The sequence below is a fragment of the Myotis daubentonii genome, chromosome 19 (genome assembly GCF_963259705.1).
Source record: "Myotis daubentonii chromosome 19, mMyoDau2.1, whole genome shotgun sequence".
In the NCBI taxonomy this organism is placed as follows: domain Eukaryota; kingdom Metazoa; phylum Chordata; class Mammalia; order Chiroptera; family Vespertilionidae; genus Myotis; species Myotis daubentonii.
Window position 1 is genome coordinate 14,041,586 of NC_081858.1, and position 24,480 is coordinate 14,066,065.

Below are 24,480 nucleotides of genomic sequence, written 5' to 3' on the forward strand. Positions count from 1 at the left end.
AGATTCTCCCAGGAAGGCTTGTCCACCCTGGGGACACCGCTGCTAATAGAATGCAGGGATGCCAGCCAACCAGGCTCCACAAAACTGCACTGCCTGCCAGGAGCCCAGAGGTGAACCAGCAGATCAGAGGCAGGTTCTGCGTCTGGGCTGGGGCACGGCACACACAGACACTCGCACACCTGGGCTTCAAGAACGCTTCCTGTGCCGCCAGCACCCGGGAATCCCACCATGGGCCACACAGGGCAGGGTGAGGCCTCTCACCCACTCTACCCGACGCTGGTCTGTGACACACAGGAATGAGGTGGACACTGCTCCTAAAAGAAAACCTGAAGGCTCATTCTTTATAAAACCAAACCCACCCACAAGTACTCAAGTACTCCATCCACCCCAGCTACGAGTCCCCCTCCTGAAAAAAAGAGGCCCCGTCCCCTCTGAGCGTTGCCTGCCAGCAGCCTTGTGCCTCCACCTGGAGGTAAAGAAGGTTACACATCAAGGTTACTCTAGAGGGGACTGAGCCCACGGCCAAGCCCACGGCCAAGCTCCCGAGCTGGCTGGACTGGGACCTCCAGCAGAAGCAAAGGGCAGAGTAACTGCTGCGAAAAGCAGCGCTGCACACGGGCTCATGCAGGGTACTGAGCACAAACAACCATGCCTGCTTCTGGAAGGTGGCGAGGTGCCAGGGAAGCGACAGGGAGTACACGTCCTTGAGCAAGAAGCCTAGGAATAAACCAGCAGGATGGGGCCGGACCTCGGTCGGAAGACATCAACCTTCCTACGGCAGCTCATTCCCAAACACCGATAAATGGGATGGAGAGAGAAGTTCTGCTTCAGGACGGCCCAGTGCAAGGTCAAAAATGCCAAGCTTCTCACTCTCCTACTAGACTGGACCCGAGAACCAGGAGTTTCCATTAAGAATGGTCCTGGGACAGAGGAGGGAGGGCCAGTTGGTGACAAGGGCAGTGGCTTCTGTGCACTGGGTGGGCCATGGTTCTGACCACGCACCTCCTTCTCTGCGTGAGACACCAAGAGGAGGGAGCCCTAGGAAGCCTGAGCACAAGCACAGGACAGACACACAGCAGTGGCAGCAGAGACGGACTCCAACCTCGTCACACAGAGCAGCCAGCTCCTGTCCCTGCTACAGACATGAAGTTCATTGTGTCTCACACAGGACTGTGTCTGGGCACGCTGGTGCCATGGGGAACTCTGGGCCAGATCATTTGGTGCAGTGACCCCAGAGGCTGCTAGGCTGGCTCAGCTGCATCGAAACATCGCAGGTTCCTCCCTTCGGCTAGCTACTCCTCAGGCAGCTTCCCACAACTCCAGCCACGCAGCTGGGACCAGGAAGGACTGTTTCTGAGCGTCCCCCACAGGGAAATGTCATCTGACACTAAGGGAACACACTGAATCCGAGAAGTGCTCGACCTTTGGCCCTGTGCACTCACGGGTAACGAGCGGGGCAGGAGTGCAGTGTGGCACCGGGTGGCTGTAGCCTCACATCAACTAGTATGTCTGCTCCATCTAAAGCCAACACTCTTCTGAGCTGGACTGTTGTGCTCTAACCACTGGGTGGAGACAGGAAGAACCGAGGCCCCAGACTGGATGTCCCCCCACCTCAGCACCAGCACAAGGGTAAGGGAGGGTGTCCATGGAGAAGTCACAGGGCCAAGCTCCAACCCCCAGAAACCAACAAGAATCTGGTCTCTACTACGAAAAGGCGGGGCAAGGCCTCCTCCATCCATCAATATCCAATACCCAGAGGGTGAACGTGGTGGGCCCCGGCCACACTTTCCCAGCACAGGAGTAAGCCCCAGAAGTCAGCCTGGCAGGGACCTCAGCACAAGCCTGCGCTGTCAGCTGGAGCCAGATGCCACCATTCCCACGCTCTTTCTACTGTCCACCCCCTGCTAGCCCCATACTCAGAGTGAGGCAAGCATGAGACGACAACACTCCCCTCTCCACTGGGTGGTCTAAGAAGGAAAGAGGTAAGAAAAAGGACATCAGAGGAGAGGTGGGAATGGCACGTGCACTAGGCAGCCGGGGGACTCAGATATCATCAAGCAGAGCTGGCTACCTCATGACTCCAGGGACCAGCTCCCGGAAAGCCATCATCTCGCAAAGTGCCAGGGAAGAGAAGACCCACGCTTTACCAACCTGGCCCTGATCCAACCAGGACCCTCGCCACAGAGCGCTAGAAATCCAGCTCCATTCGCAAGTGGACATGCACCTGCTAACTACAGAAGCCCTTGGCTCTGATGGCCCTCACCTGGACTCCAGAACCCACTATCTGGGGGGCCTGAGCTGTCGGCGCTGTCTGCTGCTGCACCGGTGGCTGCACCTGGGGCTGCTGCACCACCATCGGAGCTCGGACCTGGGGGAGGAAGGGAGAATTCGATTTGGAGCCACGGAGAGCAGAGTACCCACTACTTCTGGGGGAGCTTTGACGTTCGAAACTTCTTATGAGGAGGATGGGATCGTTATGTCTTCACTGGTTATTATGTCACCTTAATGGCCGTTCCTTATCCTTTAGCTCATGAGCAATGTCCCACACCAGCCTGTCTTTGAGTTGCACAGTGGAGTCCCACTTCCTCTAAACTCTGGTGAGAAGTACAGCTTTCCCACTGAGATGTCATCACCATCTATCCCTGCAAACAAAGCAATGGCTCCAACCACACAGCCCAGCCTTCTCAACCTCGGGCCCAAGCACACTAACAGCCTATAAGAGTCCCACTCAGAGCCCTGATGCCTCAAAAGAAACCAGAGTGGATGGCCAGCCAGCAGAAGGATGGCTCCTAGGTGGCAGGTCTACTAATACCTGCTTCTCCCAACTATCCCCAGCCTTTCAGCCTGCTCCTGTGAGCCTTCTATTCACTTGCCACTCAATTCAGGCATGGCCTATCCTTACTCCATTCAATGAGTCACACATAGAAAAGGTCATGAAAACCAAGGAAACGAGCAAAAAAACCCCACACATAAAAATGGCCCCTTGACGTAGCTACTCCTAACTTGGTGGCAATATTCTGTCCTCTGTGTAAATGTCACTGACTGGATTTTTGCTTTGTACAGAGATGCATAATAAGACTGAAAGTAACATTTTATATTAATACCCTCCTCAAAAACATGGTAATGACAGGGATCTTTGATCAGAAACTCTGAGCAAGTAGCAAACCACCATGGATGCTTAATGGAGGTGACAGGTCCTTCCCACAGTGAGAATGCACATGCTGTCACCTATCTAGTCATCAACAATCCTAAAATCATCCATTATTTTAAAATGGCCACGGCGACCACCACAATCAGCCATGCTGCTTGGAAGACAAACTGCTACTCCAGTGCAGGCTGCAGCAGCTCTTGGAATGCACACTCCCTCACTGAGCCAGACGTGAAGGCCAACACAGGAAAGGGTCACCCGAGTCCCATTGCTTGAAGAGAGGACATGCCGTCTATAGCCAAAGAGCTTCAGAAACTGCTAATGGCCACAAGCTTCATATGATACCAGAGAGGAGCCACGGCCTACCACAAGTCATGGGTACTCACAAGCTTCAGCGGAGGTTGGGGGTATAGCATCTGTCCAGGGAGGGCTGGAGCCTGCGACACCAAAGGCTGGGTCTGTGACTGTGGCGGGAGCTGTGATGGTTGGTTCTGAGCCACTGGTGGTTGCTGAGGCTGTGGCTGTGGCTGGTGGTGCTGTGGGTGATGCATCTGCTGCAGCTGCTGGGGCAGGGCCTGGGAGGGGGGAGGCTGTGGCTGCTGCATTGGTGGCTGCTGCATTGGCGGCTGGGCCTGCAAAGCCTGCTGCTGCTGCTGTTGCTGCAGCTGCAACTGTGCCATCCTCTGCAGCTGCTGCTGCTGCTGTATCTAGGGGCAGAACAAGTAGCACTTCGTCACCCCATCGGCCTCTGGGCACTGTGCCAGCCTTGCCCCAGGAAGCCTGCCGGGGCTGTCCTCACACGGGGCAGAGGGAGCACTTCCCACAGAGAACACTGAGGAAACACCAGGAGTGCACTTGTGCCCTGGCCATCAGACGCTGGCTGCTCTGCCCCTAGACCTGAGAGGATGGGAGATTCAAGGGACATATTGGGAGAGTTCAGTAAGAGTAACATATGGATGCAGCTCTATGGAGGCTGGGATCAACGCTCAGGTGACTCAAACCTCCAAGGTCCCTACACTGGTCAATAGTACGAGCCTCACGAAGACGGCCAATGTCTGATTTTCAGGATGAAGATGAAGGGGGGACTGAAGACTCACTGTCGGTTCTGAGAGGGTGGCCACTGAGAAAAGGAGTCAGCGAGCCAAGGCCTGGAGGAGGTAGAAAAGTGAAGGTCCCCTCAGGGATTCCCTCCCTCAGCCAAGAGCGGACCTAACAATAGATGCTTAACATGTCTGATGCTGACTGTAAACCATGGGGGATGGGGTGACTGTGTTCTTAGGAGCAGGGTTTCTAATGTGACATTGCCATGACCCTGTAGGACACTAAATGTAGGTTGATTAGTGCTGTGTTCAGGCACCAAACAAGCCCACGTGATGGCTCAAGCATTCATGCATCTTGGAGAGTTCGTCTCACTTCTTGATTCAGCTAACTCTTATATGAATCGCCTGCACCCAGAGCCTCCACTGAGTCAGCCCCCAGCACGTAGGTCTGCAGCTAGACACCCAAGTCTGGCAGAGAGGCCAGTCTAGTGAGATCAGATTACCTCCTCGCAAGTCAGGGCCTATTTTTCCTCCATGTTCTAGGTTCTGTGGGAAGCTCATGAAGAAGGAAGCTGAGGCACCAGGTGTCAGGAGGATCCACTACTGGCTCTGGGTCCCTACACCCATCACAATGGCTGGTGCGTGTCCAGAGCTCCAACACCACGGGAGGGAGGCCAAGTACAGGAACAAGAGCACCTGGTACCTGTTGCTGGTTTTGATGGTGCAATTTAAGCAGGTGCTGCTGTTGCTGCTGCTGCTGCTGGAGCTGCTGCTGCTGCTGCTGCACCACTGCCTGGAACTGCTGCTGCATGGCATTCTGCTGAGCCTGGAACTGCTGCTGCTGCTGCTGCTGCAATGCCGCCTGCTGCTGCTGGAACTGCTGCTGCTGCTGTTGCTGCTGCTGCAACGCCACCTGCTGGAGCTGCAGCTGGGCTGGAGACAGACCCGGAATCAGGCCCGGCTGTACAAGGCCAGCAGAGCCCATTGCCCAGGGCTGTGCAGAAAGGGAGGGTGGTAAAACCATCTGCTGCCCCACCTGCTGCTGGGATTGAACATATGTGATGGGAGCAACATTTGTGTGGATTATGGAACTTACTATTATGAATTGTTCTATAATAATATAGAAAAAAGAAAAGAGCTAAGTCTTTTGGATAGCCAAGAAGCCCAGCCTCTGGTAACTACCAATCTACTTTCTGTCTTTATGGCTTCGTCTATTCTGGACATTTCAAATTAATGGAAGCTCACAATATGTGGTCTTTTTTGATGGGCTTCTTTCACTTAGCATAATATTTACAAGGTTCACCCATGCTGTAGCACATATCAATATGTCATTTATTTTTATTGCCAAATAGGATTCCACTATACCAGTGGTTCCCAACGTGGGGCACATACCCCACAGGGGGTGCAATCCGAGAATGAGTTATTAACAGTGAATTTTTTTGCATTTCTTATGGCTCTAGGGCCTCATATACAGTATATAAATATATATTGTGACATATTTATGCATTTCAGTTCTCTATTATGTATTGAAACTTTATTGGCTATTTTTTCATATCAGTTCATATTATTATTATTATTTTAAAAAGATTTTTATTGATTTCAGAGTGAAAGGGAGAGAGAGACAGAAACATCAATGGTGAGAAAGAATCATGGATTGGCTGCCTCCTGGCTGCCCCACATTGGGGATCAAGTCCACAGCCCGGGCATGTGCCCCAACCGGGAATCAAACCATGACCTCCTGGCTCATAGGTCAACGCTCAACCACTGAGCCACGCCGGCCAGGCTTATTATTATCCTATATCCTATATCCTATATAATAAAAGGCTAATAGCAAATTGTCCCCTCGACCGGAAGTTCAACCATGAGTTTGACCAGGGGGTGGAACCGGCCTGTCAATCACCTACAGCACCCGCCCCCCGCCCCCTGCTGGCCCAATCGGGGTGGGCTGGCTGGACCTCACCCATGCACAAATTCATGCACCAGGCCTCTAGTTTTTTAACAATTTCTTAGGGATTTCTTCCTCAGTACTTCAACTTTCATTCTTTTATTTTTCTCTTTCATGGATGTCATGTTCTTTGGGAGCTTGTCTAGACCAAGCTAATGGCCTTTTAGGCTTCCTCCATGTGAATAGTTCATTTTCTGAATAAGAATTATATGTCACGCCCTGACCAGTTTGGCTCAGTGGATAGAGCGTCGGCCTGAGGGCTGAAAGGTCCCAGGTTCGATTCCAGTCAAGGGTATGTACCTTGGTTGCGGGCACATCCCCAGTAGGGGGTGTGCAGGAGGCAGCTGGTTGATGTTTCTCTCTCATCGATGTTTCTAACTCTCTATCCCTCTCCCTTCCTCTCTGTAAAAAATCAATAAAATATATTTATTTAAAAAAAAGAATTATATGTCACGGGGGGGTGGGGGTAGGCATCAGTATTTTAGAGATGCTTAGGTAGGGCATGGCCAAAAATAGATTGGAAACCACTTCACTATATGGATTTTCCACATTTGGTTTATCCATTCATCAGCTATGGACATTTGGGTTGTTTCCACTTTGGGGCTATTATAATAATGCTGATATGAGCAATCATTTATAAGATTTTCTATGGAGCAGTTTCTTTTGGAGTAATGAAAAGGTTCTAAAATTGATTGGAGTGATGGTTGCACAACTCTCTGAATATACTAAAAACTACCAAAGTTTCACTTTAAATGGGAGAACTATATGGTATGTGAATTATATCTAAATAAAGCTGTTATAAAATTTTAAAAAATATATGGAGAGAGATCCATTGTATACTTTGACCAGCTTCTACCTATGGTACCATTTTGTGAAATTATGACAGAATAACACAGTCAGAATATGTGCTCATCTGTGCAGGTGTGAATATTAAGTTCTATACAATTTTCTCAACTGAGTAGATTTCAGTCAAAATACTGAACAATTCCAACACCATAGGGATCCCTAGGAGTGCCACCTGCTTCAGCAACCCCATCCTTCCACCCGTGGCAACAACTAGGGTGTCCTCCATTTCTGAAATGTTGCCATTTAAAAAACGTTACATAAGTGGGACCATACAGTATGGTTAGTTTTTTTCATTCAGCATAATTCTCTGAATATCATCTAGGCTGTAATAACTTTAAAATTGACTTTAAAGAGAGAGAGAAAGAAAGGGGGAGGGAGGGAGAGAAGGAGACAGGGAGAGAGGGAGAGAGAGAGAAAGAAAGGGAGGGAGGGAGGGAGGGAGGGGGAGAGGGAGGGAGGGAGGGAGGGAGGGAGAGAGATCCATTAGTTGTTCCACTTATTTATGCATTTATTGGTTGCTTCTTGTATATGCCTTGACTGGTAACTGAACCTGCAACCTTGGTGTATCGGGATGACACTCCAACCAACTGAGCTCCCCAGCCAGGGCTGTTCATGTACACTTAAATAAAGTATAAAGTTTAGGCATATTTTAATCTCTTTCCCAAATACAAGGACCTGAGAACCTTCTCTATTTTTTTTTTTTTTTTAAGAGAGAGAGGTAGGGAAAGGGAGAGAGAGAAACATTGATGTGAGTGAGGTAGTGATCATCTGCCTCCTGCATGCCCCTATGGGGGATTGAGCCCACAACCCAGGCATGTGCCCTGACCGGAATCGAAGTAACAGCCTTTCAGTACACAGGATGCTGCCCAACCAACTGAATCACACTGGCCAGGGCAAACCCTCCCTATTTTTTAAAGTAGGTTTTATGTGCACATATAGACCTGATTTCCTTGATATATTCCCCCCTCTGACTTCCATTTATTTTGGTCCCTGTTTATCAACTTATGGCCACACAGCAGACTTCTAAGAATCAGGATAGAATAATGACTAGGGGTACATCCTCTGACCCAGACTACCCTGACTCAAATCCCAACTCTGTCACTGTTCTATGCCTCAGTTTCCTACACTGGACTAATAAATAACCTATTATAGGTAGAATACTCAAAACAGTGCTTGGAGTGTAGCAGGTCCATATGGAGGTTAGCTCTGAATATTATTCTTTTATAGAGGTAATATTTGTTTACACCAAGAATTCTCAACCTTATCCTTACTGAAATTTGGGCCAGATAATCCTATGTTATGGGGGGGCTGTCCTGTGCATGTAAGATGTTTAGCAGCATCTCTGGCTTCCACCCACTGGATGCCAATAGCACCCTCACAGTTGTGACATCAAAATGGTCTGTAGACATTGCCAAATGTTCCCTAGGGTGCAAAATCATTGAGAATTACTGGTTTAGATTCACTACCTTACATGAAAAATATTTCTTCTCCCATCTTACACCTGGCATGCTGAGAAGGATGGTTTGAGAAGAGGAAATGGTGAGCAAATAAAAGTATGTCCTTAAAAACCTTTTAATGAAGGTTCCTTAGGCTTTATTTATCTAAAAATGTCTGTTTCCTCCTAGTCCTTGGAAGTTTTACTGGCACATAACTCTGGCTGGCAGCTCTATTCTCAGCACCCTAACCACCTCCTATCTTCTTGACTCCGTCACTGAGTCTGCTGAGTCGACTTCTTGCTCCTTACAGAAATTGGCCATTTTTAAGAGATTCTTCTGGCCTTTGGTATTCTGTTCACAACAGGTTAAGACATGGATGCTTTATTTAACCGGTGTAGGTGTGCTGAGCTTTTCTAAGCCATCATCTCCTCACATACTACTGTGCTTCCATTCTCTCCACTTGGTCCTTTTATTAGATATTAGACTTTCTGATTTTATCCTCTACATTTCTTACCCTCCTATTTTCCATGTCTGCTTCTCTGGGCTACATTCTACAGAATTTCTTCAAATGTAGCTCTAGTTCACAAAGTTTTTCTTCAGCTGTATCTAATGCACTGTTTATTCACCCATACTTCTTTTTCTTTCATGAATTTTATTTCTCAGCTTCTGAAAGTTCTATTTGGTTCCTTTTCAAATCTGCGTGGTCATTCCAGAGAGTATCACAGTGCTTGTTCATTTGGGATTCCATCCTTTATGCTTTCAGCAGCCAAGCCCATACCCAACAATGGCTATGTGTGTGTGTGTGTGTGTGTGTGGTCCCTGGGGATTTCCACATCTGTTTATTGTTTCTGTTCTTCCTCATGGTGCCTCTGCTTCCTTTCATACCTACTGATCTTTGATTGTGTGCTCAATGCTTGACCTTAACTGCAATTCCAACAGTACTAATCTTGGAAGCATTCTCCTCCAATCTGCCCTTGCTTCTGGGGGTGATAGGGATGGCAAGGGCCCTAGCACAAATCCTGCTGGATGGAGGGACCCCAAAACTGCAAGCCCCCAGGTCGCCTATCTTGCAGTGAGCCAGGGCACAGCAAGGGAAAGAGCATCCCCTACTTCTGCCAGCCCAGCAATCCAAAATGCAGCCTACCCAGGACCTAGTTATCCAGAAGAAGGAGGGTTCCTCAGCACCCAGTCTGTCAAACAGCCAGAAATAGGACTGATTTTTAAAGTCGGTTCTTATATGCACATGATACAAAATTCACTGAGGAACAAAAATGTTCAGAGGGACAAGTAAGTCTCACTAAAACCCTGTACCCCAGCCCACAGCCTTACCCACAGTCAAAGTTTGTGTTTCTTATGACTAACCTGGGTCACTTGGAGACTATCACAAGTCTGCCCTTTGAGAACCCTGGCAAAACCTCTAAGGCCCTGCCCTCTGGGATTATGGCTTGAAGTGGCCTTAATCACACAGTAGCATTTGGAAAAAATGTGAGAAAGGGAGACCAAATGCCCATTGGGCCATGACACACAGTTCAGGTAGACCAGGCAGGCAAGAGGTCAAAGGTAGGGAGGGAAGGTCTCTACCAGAGGCAGCAGCAGGACATGAAAGTAGAGAGCCCACTTCAAACTTCCTCTAGTGCCACACAGGAGACCAGGTCCTTCTGAAGCTGAAAACAGGATGTGGGTCAAGGTCAGATTGGGGAAGATACGAAAGCTTTTGCCACTGAACTTCTGACAAAGTCTTAGGTGTGAGACTGTAAGACAAATCATAGATAGGAGCATTCTCAACTCACACATTTTAAAACTATTTTTTATTATAAAATATGTTTGTGATTTAAAAAAACACACAACCTCAACCAGTACACCAGAGTATAATGTAAGAAGGAGCCAGGGCCAGTACCTCTTTTACACATTCTTCCAAAAGCTATCCCGTGTGTGTATCAGGTGTGCTGGTATGACAAAGGGGGACAAAGGAGTTCAAGATGAAGAACCAAGTGAAGACCTAAGAATCTGATGGCAAGATATCAGTAAGGAGAAGAGAATGAAGACCTGAGGAGGAAGAGGATGGCTGGGGATGGAAGATTCCAGTGCAGGAGTGGTGAGAATGAGAACACATGTGCCATCTGAGAAGAGCAAGGCAATGCTAATACAGTAAATCCAACAAAGAACAGGGCGCTCAGGTCAGGCAGCCTGGGTTTGAGCCCAGCTATAGGTCATGCTACCTTCTGGGGAAAGCAGAGGCAATGACACTGCCCTCTTCATAGGTTACTATGAGGGATACACAACAAAAATACATTGAAACACCACAACCCATACACAAGTGTTCACAGCAGCTTTATGTATAACTGCCCCAAACTGGAAACAACCCAAATGTCCTTCTAGGGTGAATGCATAAGTAAACTTAGCACACTCAGTCCTTGAGACACTCATGGAATACTACTCAGCAATGAAGAGGAGTGAATGATTAATACAACTTGGAGGATCTCAAGGGCATTATGCTGAATAAAAAGAGCCAATCTCAAAAAGTCAGACATTATATGATGCCACTGATAAAACATTGGCAAAGTGACACAATTATAGAGATCAGATCAGTGACTGCCAGGGCTTAGGGTTGGAGGGCATGTATGATTATTAAAAGGTATACAACAGATCCAGAGACGGAGAGGCATTGATTGGACTATCGGGCCTTGGAGGGAAGATAGGGGAGGGTGGGGGTAAGGGGGAAAGATCAACCAAAGGACTTATATGCAAGCATATAGGCCTAACCAATGGACACGGACAACGGGGGGGGGGGGGGCATGAGCGGGGGGGTGGGGGTAGGGGCTAATGTGGGGATAAGGACACATATGTAATATCTTAATCAATAAAAAATATATTTTAAAAAAAAAAAGGTATACAACAGCCCTAGCCAGGCTGGCTCAGCAGATAGAGTGTCAGACTGCAGACTGAAGGGTACCAGGTTTAATTCTGGTCAAGGGCACATGCCCAAGTTGCAGGCTCAATACCCAGTAGGGGGCATACAGGAGGCAGCAAATCAATGATTCTCTCCCATCACTGATGTTTTTATCTCTCTCTCCCTCTCCCTTCCTCTCTAAAATCAATAAAATATATTTAAAAAAAAAAAAAAAAGGTATAGATACCCCAGCTGAGAGACATAGGTTAAGCGACAACCTATGAACCAGGGAGTCACGGTTTGATTCCCAGGCAGGGCACATGCCAGGGTTGTGTGCTTGATCCCCAGTAGGGGGTGTGCAGGATGCAGCTGATTGTGTCTCTCTCATCAAAGTTTCTATCGCTCTTTCCCTCTCACTTCCTCTCACTCTAAAAATCAATAAAAAAATAATTTAAAAAAAGAGATCTACAACAGCTTGTTGGTGGTGATGGAACAGTTCTGCATGCTGACAGTGCTGATGGTTACTCAATTCCACATATGATAAAATCTCATAGAACTACACACATGTAAGTGCATGCACAAGAATGCATATAGGAACTGTTGACGTCTGAATAGTCTCCCTGAGTTGAGCACTGTCCCCATGCTCATTTCTCAGTTTTGAGGATGTACTAAGATATTATCATTGGGGAAGCTGGGTGAAGGGTACATGGGAACTCTGCACTACTCTGCAACTTCCTGTGACTCAAGTATTCCAAAAATAAAATGTTCTATTAAGGAAAAATAGTATCAAAGCACTTTGAAGTCCTGAAGTACATTCCAGGTACTAAGTAAATGTTTATCCAAGGTCCATCAATAGGGGTCCTGGAAAGAAAGGAAGACCTGCACTACAGTCCAGCTCCTAGAAGGGGCAGCCGAGTACAGAAGACAAGGGGCCGTGTGCTGCAGAGAAGTGCAAAGAGGGCAAGGGCAGCACTGGAAGAGACGGCTCCTGAGAGCGGGGCAGTCTAGGCGCTGTGAGATGCTAACAGCACTTGTTCATGACCAAGAACACTCCTGAGACATAACTGTTTCTCTTACAGCTACAAAATACAAGCCCTTGGATGGAGCCCCAGATCACTCCAACCTCCTCCGAATCCCCCACTCTCACCCCGGGGTAGTAAGAGGGCCTCAGTGTCACTTAACTCTTCTGGTAGCCCACAGAAGGCTTGGAGCCTTTTCTCATCACACCAACAAAGATAAAAAGACAGAGCTCCTTGGAGCTTCTCCAACCACCTTAAGCAAAGGAATAAAATGCACGCCGCTTCCGAAGAAAATGGCAGGTTCTCTGAAAATGGGGGTACTCACTCTGTGGAGTCGCCGTGGACACAACAGCCATGCCATGAGGGGCCATCCCTGAGGTGCCGGGGGGCGGCTGTCCAGAGAGAGGCATTGGCTGCCCCATGGCACCAAGGCCTCCCATCCCACCTAGGGACTGTCCTGGGCCCCGAGAAGGCATGCCAATTCCGGCTGCTCCTGCAGCGGGTCCACCAGTCAGGCTCTGTAGTGCATTCATAGGGTCTGTGGGAACACAAAGGCACAGCATCTCAGGAAGTGCCCACGGAAATCAGCTGAGGCTCTGAAGGCTGAGGCCTCATGGAGCACCCACTTCTTGCTGCCTCCAGGCTGTACTGCCTCAAAGCCCCAACTGGTCAGAGTCCTGGAAGCCTCCCAAATGCTGACCTGCCTGTCACAGCCCCGGGCAGGGCGCCTTGTGTGTATTATTGCTTCTGGACCATGAGCCTCCTGGGCAGGGAGCGCTCCTAGTTGGGCCTGTACTAGGGTCCTAAGATTGAAGGACAAATTTGCCCTCAGGGAAGGCAGCAGCTCCCACCCCTTCTGGCTGTACAATCCTTTCCTGCTGGGTGAGCACACAAGGCCTTTCTTCAAGTAAACAAGGGCACAAGGGTGGGGGTGGGGCGCACGGAAAAGCCTCAGGCGGAGGGGAGGAAGGCGAAGGCAGATGCTCTCCAGGGATATTACACGGCTCCCTGTATACAGAACCTCCACAGAGGAGCGTTCTCCGGACACTACTCCTATACCCGGGGCCAGCACACCATCACTTGGCCAAGCTAAGTGAGGGGAAGGTCCACAAAGCGCCAAGGAGCACTGCGACACTCACCAAGCCCCCAGGTCTCCAGACTCAGCTCGGTGAACCATGCTGAAGCAAGACAAGGAGCCTGATGCTCTCGTCACACACATTTATGAGTGTAGGCTTATGGCAGGTGACCAGCTGCAAACAGGGGTGGCCTGGCCTGGACACCCTGCCACAGAGCCCTATGCTTCAGTACGTTGTCCTGGCCGTGCACTCTGATCCCACCGCCCCGCTAGCTGAGAATCACTCTACGCGGAGATACCCCGAGGGGAGATAGGGCCCACGTGGACAGGTGCAGCTCGCTCATCTGAGGCAGGCATGGGCATCTGGCACTTATAGCTCTGCGGCCTACGGTAAGACAAACAGCATGGGAGACTAGCTCCCTTCCTGACAGGTGGGAGTCTAGTTGGCCATGTTGGATCTCAAATCAATCAAGGCTGAATTGTCAGACAGGTCTCCCTTATGTGATAAAGCCTTGAAATTAAAAAATAATGATAATTTTTAACTTGCAAAGAAACTTTGTAACTTAAGACAATTCACAACTACTCTCTAAGAACTACTACATGCTGTTATACTAAATATACAATAATAGTTCTCTCCCAGAGCAAAATTTTAGATAATGTCTCAATAACTATGTGAGTTTTTATAATCTTTTTGCTGGGCAAAAACTGTATCCAAGTGAAATGCAGTGGGGCAGCAGCATCTTATGGGCACAGGAAGAGGAAGGATGGGGAGTATGCGGCACAGCTCCACAATTCTCGTGACCAGCCAGAGGTCGCTCTGAACTTTGTCCTCTAGTAACAGCTTAGCCCCAGGCAAACGGGGCATCCACAATATCATTCCTGCTGCCCCATTTCCAAGGGTGGGAAGAATCTGAATTCAGAAAGGAAAAATTCTTACCACTGACAGAAGCTTGAGATTTCTTGTTATCTATATTTAAAAAAACAAAAACAAAATAAATAACGTTTTATATAACCACATATTTTCACAGTAAGTCAGTTTATATGCATTTGCCCAGAGGTCATTTGCTAAAACTGAGCTCACCCTGCCTAGAAACTAGATAAAACATACTCAGAGCTTCAGTGTATGTTTGTGTCTGTGTGTGCGCACACGCACTCACACACGTGTGTATGTGTCCCATTCCTGGCAGCGCTGACGCACAAGGGGGCCTGGGAGAAGAGGGTGCAGAACCCCCCAGGGCCAACCTGGGGCCTTAAAGAACTGCCCCAGCCAGAGGCTCACTCTGGGCCTACTCTAGCTCTCCTTCCTTCCTAGGGCCCTAGTCTCAGCTCCTGCCCTGAGCAACAAACAGGAAGGCTGTAGGATCCATGATGGCCCAGATGGTGCTGAGAACTCCATGACACCTCCACTTTCAACCTACGCCGTGAGGCAGCATCTCTATTTTCTAGAGAAACTGAGGCTGGCCAAACCTGGCTGGAAGTCAGATCTAACTGGCCCTAGGGTCAGGCGGGGAACTGCCGCACCAGTTCCACCCTCTCCTGAGGCGCCAGTGAGACAGCTGTGGACACCCTAGCCCACAGGCCTGTGTGTGTCAACGTGCCAGGGCCACCTCCTGAACAGACCAGCCCAGCCCCGACAAGCAGAGTCCCTTGCCAGGACAAAGCAGGATGGTTCATCCAGGCTGCTCGTTCTCCAAGCTCCTACTTCCATCTCCTCTTGTTCTAGAAGCCATAGAACCTTCCCAGACAGAGCAAGAAAATGAAATCAAGTGAAGTTCACCTTGTTGGCTGTCCTGGTAAAAAGCTAGTTCGTGTGGAAAGAAGCAAAACCTCTGGGGTTCTTCCTTAGCCCAGGATTAGAGACTGAATCTGTAGCTGCCTCTACAGCCACAGGGCAACAGCGACTGGACTTGCCAAGTGCACACTCCAAGGACAGGCTATGTCAGGAGCCCATCTCCCGTGGAAACACAGCTGCAGGCAGGCAAGAGGCGCTGTTGGCTGAAACCAGAGTGCCCTGCCCCGCCCCGCAGCCCGCTTCCTTTACAGATTACAGCCATCCAGGAACACTCAGTGTCTACACAGAAAACCCTGACCCAGGGATGCAGGGACACTCATTTCTGAGTGCCATGGCTGCTGCTGGGCCTGGCTGACAACCACAGCAGGACCCTGGGAATCAGGAGGTGGGATGTGGCAGGACCTGGGTGTCCCTCACTACGGCAGGGAGCTCGAGGCAGGAAGTTGGCCTCAGAAGCTTCCAGCCTAACAGGAACACACATTTAGGTCAGGCCTCCATGGGTCAATAAAACCAACTATTAGGGAAAGAAGTTTCTGTTCCAGAGTAAATTGCTTATTTAAGAAGAGCTGCCTGGAGATAAAAGCAACAGTCCTTTTCTTTTTTAAAGAATTGTTTCTTTTTTTAAACCTCACCCGAGGATATGTTTATTGATTTTAGAGAGAGGAAGGGAGAGAGGGAGAGAAGAAGAGAGGGATGGAGGGAGAGAGGGAGAGGGAAAGAGGGAGGGAGGGAGAATGAGGGAGGGAGGGAGGGGGAGGGAGGGAGGGAGAGAGAGAGAGAGAGAGAGAGAGAGAGAGAGAGAGAAGAGAGAAGAGAGAGAGAGAGAAGAGAGAAGAGAGAGAGAGGTTGATCGGCCGCTTCCCATATACACCCAGACTTTGGGATTGAACCCGGAACCTAGGTATGTGCCCTGACCAGAAATCAAACTCGCAACCTTTCAGTGTCCAGACAACATTCCAACCGACTGAGCCACCCAACTACGGCCAACAGTCCTTTTAAAAAAGATTAAATGGACAAGCAAAAACAGCAGTTCATTTTAAATCACTTTGAGGCTAACATCTCCATTATGCCCAAATCAGCATTTTTCAGGCTGAGTCTCTGGGGAGATGAGAAATATGGAATCAAATGCAAAGCAATGAAGAACTTTCCAGAAAGCAGGCACTTTTACACAGACATTCTGACTCAGGCACTGTGGCCAAATAAGTCTCCACCGCATGACAGGGTCAGCCTCTCACAGCGATCACAACCAGAAATGTAAAATTTTACTTACGAATGTCTCGGAAATGGATAATGAGCCTGGCCACAAGAGAAAGGTATTCGTCCTAAAAGTGAAAACAGGAAGCAGTTTAATCCCAGATGAAGAAGTGAAGCCGTGTGCTCCCCTTCCCTCCCCCTTGCACTCCTGAGCTACAGAGCTGAGGGCTCTTCCTGAAAGGCTGCTGGGCTGAGGCCCACCCCACGCTCTGCCCAGCTGGGCCTCCTCTGGAATCTGGCTCTCAGAGGACGGCTGTCAGTGCTCAGCTGCAGGAGGCAACAAAAGGCACCGAGAAACAGAAAAACAAGACTTCAAACGGCTGCTCCTTCCACCTGGCTGTAAACACTTAACCGAGAGGGCCAAGCGCCAGCTCAGGCACCCCTCTTTCCGCAGCGGGCAGAGTAGGTCCAGTGGGGACGAGGGGCTGTCCTAAGGTCACAAGGCATTTCAGAAGTAGTCATGGGCGGACCGCCTTTGTCTCTGGACTATTTGTATCGAAGTACTTTCGCTTTTAATACCCAGCCTGTTGCTTTTTCACTGCTGACGTCACACTGACATGCAAATCTGGATGTTTGCCCCTGGCTGTGCTTGCGGAGATCCCTGTTAATCTGAATTTACTGCACAGGCAGGGAGAGGACACAGGGCACTCAAGGGGGGCAGGTGAAGGCCATGGCCGAGGGCCTCTTTGTCCCAGCTGCCCTGCGTGTTTCTGGAACTGCTCAGCAGGGCCTGCCTTCCACCAATTGTACTCTTTGCAACCAAGGACACTCACTACCGGGTGTTGCGCGGAAATCACTAATGTGAGTTTGTCCTGTAGTGAACAAGGGGGACGCCTGAGTTAAAATCTTATCTCACATAAGCTGTACATCCTTCCCTTCTCAAAATGCCCATCCTTCCATCAAGGCAGCCCCAAAAGGGCAAAGCCTTTCACCACGCCCTGTGGTGCTCACATGACCCTCCTCTCCTAAGTCACTGAGAGTGAGCGTCCACTTGGCAGCAGACTGGCGAGATGATAATTAGAACCAGACATAGCACTGCGGTGGTACTGCCCCGGGACACACACCTGTGAGCCCAGGGACAGACAGTGAACCTGTCATAAGACTATTTCCAGGGAAAAGGAAATAAAATGAAAGTGGTCTCAAGGTGAATGTAAAACTATAAGCACACTTTGTAAATCTTTATTATCCTTCATCTATCTCCAAACTTCACCCCATCACTTTTTTCAGCCAGGGGAAATCAACAGAGGAAACTACGAGGGGGAAGGCCCGGGAGGAAAAGCAAAGCTGTGGTCCTAAGCACACCCAGGAGGCAGGTGCTGAAAGAGAGAGTCTCTATTGGAGCAATGGGCACTTAGGAGGTTGTCAACACTACCAGTTTCCCACTGCCCCACCGATTCTGGTAGGAAAGAACATGTGCTGGGAGTGAAGGGGCCCCTGGTGTCAGGGCTCCTGCATGTGGCCCACCCACTGAGGCTGCTCCTTGAAGGGGGCAGTATGGGGCGTGGCTAACAGTGAAGATGTGTGTGTGGAAGAGGCTACAGGAAGCTCAGGAAACAAGGTGGCCAAGTAGGAGAGGACTAGGACTGGGAGCTTGCCAGGTCAATATCTGATGGCTCGTTAGGACCTTGGACCATCTGTTAGGTGGGCAATATCCGTGTGTGTTTTAATCCTCACCCGAGGATATTTTGTCCATTGATTTTTAGAGAGAATGGAAGGGAAGGAGGAGGGAGGGAGAGAGAGAGAAAAAAACATTGACATGAGAGAAACACATCTTGATTGGTTGCCTCCACAAATACCCCAACGGGGCCTGGGGATTGAACCTGCAACCAGGTACGAGCCCTTACTGGAAATCGAACCTGAGATCCCTCCATCCACGGGCCAACGCTCTAACCACTGAGAAAAACCAGCCAGGGCAAGGGGGGAGGGGTGATATCTTTTTTTTTTAAGTTTTTAAAAATATTTTCATTGATTTTAGAGGAAGTGAGAGGGAGAGAGAAACATCAATGATGAGAGAGAATCACTGATCGGCTGCTTCCTGCAAGCTCCCTACTGGGGACCAAGCCTGCAACCCAAGCATGTGCCCTGACCAGGAATGGAGCCAGGCAAGGTGAGCAATATCTTTAAAAAGTCTGCAGTCTCCATATCTGGTCAGAGCACATACCTAGGTTGCAGGTACGATGCCCAGTTAGGGCACATTGATGATATTTCTCTCTCACACTGATGTTTCTTTCTCTCTCCTCCCCTCTTCCCCTCTCTCTAAGATCAATAAACATATCCTTGGGTGAGGATTTAAAAAAAAAAAAAAGCACCCAGAGTCTTTTACTAAGACATAATATACAGTAAGTGGGGCTCAGGAGCATGTCCCCAAAGCCCTTCACATAGAACCAGGACCAAGGGCTCGGAGCCAGTTGGGCAGATTCCAGCACACAGCATTCCCAGCACCATTCCCTGGCCAGAGCAGGGGCACCGGCATGGTCTGCTCCTGGCTGAGGCTGCTCCACGGTGGAGTGGAGACTCTCTAGACTAGACCAGGGTGAAGAGGCCTGAGAGGGAGAGAGGAAGGGATGTGACCACTTGGCAGGAGAAACGGGCACAGGACACAGTTAAGTCACGCTGCTGCCAAGGGGCTTTCTTACGGGTTAAAACATGTGTCCAAAATTCTTGCAAAGGCCAGGTTACTGAGGAACCACTGGGGTTTGCTGAAGGTCTGCTGCAAGCATTCTTTTCCACAGGAGACCTGGGATCTGAAACTCCACCTCCGATCTCTCTGAGGCTGGGGCTGTCATATCTCCAATCCCTAAATCTTTATCTGCAGAGCACTGACATCCTGACCAACCTCCCAGGGGTGAGAATTCCCAACCCCCATCCAGGATAAGTCATGGTGCCTTCTACCACAGGCACCAACCTCTCCAGGGCTGCCCCAGGGTTCCAAGGTTAGGTCACCCCTTCTCTTTGGCCTCTTCCACCTCCCACTCCAGAAAAACAGAGAAATCACTCTTCCCCATCCTTTTCCCTCCTCTGAGGTCCCTCCCACCTTTTAAATTCTTTCACAGTCATTCTAATGGGGTCTCAGGTGGGAGAGACAGGTAACAAACATGCTGGGTGCCATCTGACCTAGAGAGCCTCCCTCCACCCCACCCCCAATTCCCACTTGTGAGGAAGGGCCACACTGACAGTATGTGGTTCCATGAGGAACTTAAGCTGTAGTAAAAAGCTGGGAACCAGACAACAGTATGTGACTCTGTAAAAAAGACAGGAAATTTCTAACACCTCTAATAAATATCTCTCTTCCAAACAGGGCCTTGTCTTAGAGTTAGGGATTTAGAACCCGCTCACACCAAGAAGATGTGGGACTGAAACTGTTAAGATCTGGTATGTGGCTGCAGAAAGGCAAAGGCTAAGGCAGTGAGGGGCTGCTGCCTGCCAGATGCCCACTTTGGGACAGAAGCTTATTCCCCAGCTGCTGTGAGTCTCTGTGGTAGTCTCCAAGAGGGCTGCCGACAATCACTGGCCTTCCTGTGTACACACACACGCTGCGGCTCGCATCAAAAGGCGGAGGAAATTCCAAATCCCTGAACCTGCACTGGCCTTAGTCAGGGCCTGCTCTATCTACGCAATGTCCCAGGACTTCCAAGGACAGGCAGCTTCCACTTCCTACTTCATGGAAGCCAGCTGCCATGCAGTAAGAAGCCCAGGCTACGCCGCCAGAGACACTACATGGAGGGAAAACCAACGTGCAGACACGCGAGTGAAGCCTTATGGACCATCTGGCTCAGCACAGCTGCCAGCTAGATGCAGCTATATGACAGGTCACACGTGAGAGCAGCAGAATGCCAGACAGGCAATTCCAATTGCTCCAATTCCTGATGCACAGAATCAGGAGAAATAACTCACTGTTTAGGAGGCCACCAATTTGGGGTAGTTCGGTATGAAACGATAAAAAATACTGAACCAGCAACTTCTGCATTTCAAAATCTGAAATAGTTCAATAAGCCCTCAACAAAGCTCTTTTAAGTATAATACAAATTAAAAACAATTAAAACATCCCATCCCCCAAATATTTGCAAATTATACATCTAATAAGAGACTGTATCCAAAATACATAAAGATCTCTAACAGTCTAACAATAAAAAGACCAAGAAACCTATTTAAAATGGGCAAAGGAACTGGCCTGTGTGGCTCAGTGGATGAGTGTCCATCTATGAACCAGGAAGTCATGGTTTAATTCCCAGTCAAGGTACATGCCGGGGTTGCGGGCTCGATTCCCAGTGTGGGGCATGCAGGAGGCTGCCAATCAATGATATCAATGATTCTCTCTCATCATTGATGTTTCTGTCTCTGTCTCTCTCCCTCCCTCACCCTTCCTCTCTGAAATCAATAAAAAATATATATATATTTTTAAAATAGGCAAATGATTGGAATAAACATTTCTCCAAAGAAGATATACAAATGGCCAATACTACATGAGTAGATGCCTCAAATCATTAGTCACCAGGGAAATGCAAATCAAAACCAATAACAAGTGTTGATGAGGAGTGAAGAAATCGGAACCGCATACACTGTTGATGTAAATGAAAAACGACGCAGCTGCTTTGGAAAACAGTCTGACAATTTCTCAAAAGGTTAGACATAATTATCACATGATCCAGCAATTCCGCTCCTAGGTATATATATCCAAAATAAATAAATAAAAAATTTGTACACAAATGTTCATAGCAACATTATTTATAATAGCCAAAAGGTGAAAACAATGTCTATCAAGTGATGAGTACATAAAATGTGGCATATCCATACAGTGAAATACTATTTGGCAATTAAAAGGAGTAAGTACATGCTACAACATGGTTGATGGACGAACCTTGAAAATATTATGCTAATGAAAGAAGTCAGTCACAAAAACATATATAATTGCATTTACATGAGAAAAGGCAAATCCATGCAATGGTAAGTAGAAAGTGGTTGCCTAGGGCAAATGGAGAGTAACAGAATGGAACTGGAGTTTCTTTTAGAAAATGTTATAAAACTTAGATCCTGGTAATGGTGCATCAACTCTGTGAATATCCTAAAGATCACTGAATTGTACACTTTAAATGGTAAATTGTATAGTATATAAAGATCTCAATAAAGTTATTATAAAAAAAGAAAAGAAAATGCTTTTTCATATACCCAGGGCACAGAACCTTACCTTTCCTGCCTCAAGAGCTCTTTCTTGCACTTATGTGTGCTCACAAACACACACTCATGTGCTCTGACCTTGAAGACCAAACTATATAGATGGTGTTTGTTCTGGAACCTGCCTTTTCTAGCCAGTCATCTTTACCTTTCCATTTCACAAAATGTTCACCTCATCTAAACATTCAGACCATGCTCAAATTTCCCCAATTGAGCTGTAGGTGTCTTGACAGTTTATCAAACCAGTATCCACTCAAGGGCCATAACATCTGCTTTTAATTTGTGACACACAGCATGTCTTAGAGCCCCAACACCACACTCAGGCACAAGGTGCTCAGAGCACACTCGATGCGTCAGAGGAGGGACTGAAGATCAGGTCTATAAGGAGAACAGGGCAGGTGTGATGCAGAACAAAAGCCCTGGGCGTCAGCCCCACCTTGCACAAACTGGGTGGCATTAGACGAGCAGCTTGGCTTCTTTGTGCCTATTCGGCTTCATTTTTACTGAAACAGCTCTGCCCCAGGGAGAGTGCACATATGGAAGGAGGTAGTCACATGAAGCCCAGGATGAGAGCTCACACACTGGAAATCCTCCCCAACTACCCCACCAGTAATATTCCTATGCCTGGTTCCTCGATCAAGGCCTCAATCTCCACTAACACCACCTTCATCACTTAACAAAAGGGGACAGAAACTCTTCTGGGCCCACATGTCAGGACCATGTGGGGCTTAGGCAAGGGCTGACACTGAGAAGCTGGGCCTGAGTGAATGCCCTACAGGATTCATAGGTGCTAACCACAAATGGAGGATGCTGGTAGTGAGGTCTAGGGTCAGACTCTGGGAGTCCACCCAGTAACCTCCCTGTCCCTATACCACAGACACATGGGAAGACCCACAGAGAGCTGCAGGCAAAGCTGAGAGTGCCCATGATCAATCGGTGAGTAGTCACCCCTTTTCCACTCCCCAGGCAGAGGAGCTTCCAGCGTCTGCATCACACCCACCCCTTCCTGAGCCTCTCCGCCGTGGGCTCCGCCCACTTGGGCCTTACCCGGGTCTTGGCCTTCAGGAATACATGGCTTTCCATATCCTTGCTGGATTTACTGTGGGCCACACCAGCTTTTCTCATGGCATCCTCGCTGAAAAACAAAAAAAGAAGAGATGTTGACATCCCACGAGTCTGCTGCTGCAGAGTTCCTGGCCAGAAGCCCTGCACAGCAACTGCCCCTGGGTGGATGGGACCTGTCCCCCAGCACTCCAGCCTCACTGAGGTCCAGGAAAGGCAACAAGGGAGGTGTGCTCAGTAGAGCATTGAAAGGCAGCTGAGAAAGGGAGTAAGAGGGCAGGGGCATAAGAAGGAAAGAACAGGAAAGGTGGTCACCACAAAGCAAAATAGGCACCCCTTGCCAAAACCGGTTTGGCTCAGTGGATAGAGCATCGGCCTGCGGACTGAAGGGTCCCGGGTTCGATTCCGGTCAAGGGCATGTACCTGGGTTGCGGGCACATCCCCAGTGGAGGGTGTGCAGGAGGCAGCTGATTGATGTTTCTGACTTTCTATCTCTCTCCTTTCCTCTCTGTAAAAAATCAATAAAATATATTTAAAAAAAAATAGGCACCCCTGGAAGGAGGGGGCAGAGGGGCCAGGCCCTGGGGAACACTCACAATCAGCACAAAATAAAGTGACATGGGAAGGCCGAGTGGCCAGCCAGCCTCTGCTTCCTGCCTTCTGAATCGCCTGGGTCCCCACCTAACTCTGGCATTAAGATTTGTGGGATCCCAGCTCCACTCTCCTCTGTAAAACGAAGGGGCCACAACAAACCATCTTTCAGTCCCTCCCAAGGCACAGCAGGTCCCTATGTGAGATGTGCAGGTTCCCCAGGTGGGACCCAGGAGATAAGCCCCAACTTCCAACAGCTTCTAGCTGAGGATAGAAAGAGACCACACACATGAGGAAAACATCTTAAAAGCACATTTGCCAATACATATAATAAAAGATGAGATCCTATCACACATTTTTATCATGCCGATACTCTGCTGGGACAGAGCTATGAACATTAGCTAAGCTTACGCTCCCTTTGGATGGAAACATTCACACACACACACACACACACACACACACACACACATGCATTTGTTAGAAAGGAAGGGGCATGTCAGGCTTGAGTTCTGAGGCCTGGCCCCTCTGCTCACAGACTGCCTTCTTCCCTGCAGGAGAGGTCTCCCGAGCACTGGACCTACTGATAAACAAATGATCAAACATGTCAGGGCTCTGCTGCCTCACCCAAGTGTATTAAACAAGCCCAGTCCAGCTGGTGCAAGGAAGCTTTCTGACCATTCCAAACAAAGAAACCCCAGGCTACTGAAAGAGTGTGCACATGGGGCTGCAGAATCAGATTTATGCTCCTTAAAGAAATCCCAGAAAAGAGGCTAAATGCTAAGAGAGGGACAAGTCTGTATTAATGCATAAAGAAAGATAAAATGACGCTGATCAACCATATCACTGGATAATTTATGCAACACGTGTGAGTCTGGGGTCTGTGCCCCGTCTGCTTCATTAAGCCTGCATAGGAGGCAGCAAAAGGTTCCTGCCACAAAGCACCCACAGGGAATAAAAGACCAGGACCACAAGAAAAGGGTGGGAAAAATAATGCAGGCGGACAACACAAGATCCAACTCATAGGGAAGTGAGGCTGCAGGCCAGGAGGACCCGGCACCCACGTGCTGAGATGTCACCTGGCATGAGGCTCTAAGTCACGGAGCATTTCCAACAAGAGAAGTGACTGGGCAGACCTGTCTTCAGAAGGGCGCCTCACCTGCACCCCCCAGGACAGAATGTGTTCCCCTTGCCACCTTCCGACAACAGTGTG

General features: G+C 48.9%; 1 protein-coding gene across 11 annotated transcripts in view; it reads right to left on the bottom strand.

Moving 5' to 3' along the window:
* The window catches only part of MED15 (mediator complex subunit 15), a 62,398-nt gene that overhangs the window by 14,632 nt on the left and 23,286 nt on the right, over positions 1-24,480 (bottom strand). For 2 of the 11 annotated variants that reach the window (XM_059676276.1, XM_059676272.1), the window contains exons 2-8: positions 22,665-22,752; positions 16,462-16,513; positions 14,337-14,366; positions 12,650-12,862; positions 4,892-5,121; positions 3,535-3,855; positions 2,264-2,368 (exon numbers count right to left, since the gene is read on the bottom strand). In XM_059676276.1, coding sequence (XP_059532259.1) covers positions 2,264-2,368; positions 3,535-3,855; positions 4,892-5,121; positions 12,650-12,862; positions 14,337-14,366; positions 16,462-16,513; positions 22,665-22,752 — 1,039 coding nt within the window. Of the gene's footprint in view, positions 1-2,263; positions 2,369-3,534; positions 3,856-4,891; positions 5,183-12,649; positions 12,863-14,336; positions 14,367-16,461; positions 16,514-16,778; positions 16,912-22,664; positions 22,753-24,480 lie in introns of those variants that run through there. The other 9 variants (XM_059676283.1, XM_059676277.1, XM_059676278.1 and 6 more) reach the window with 7 other exon arrangements.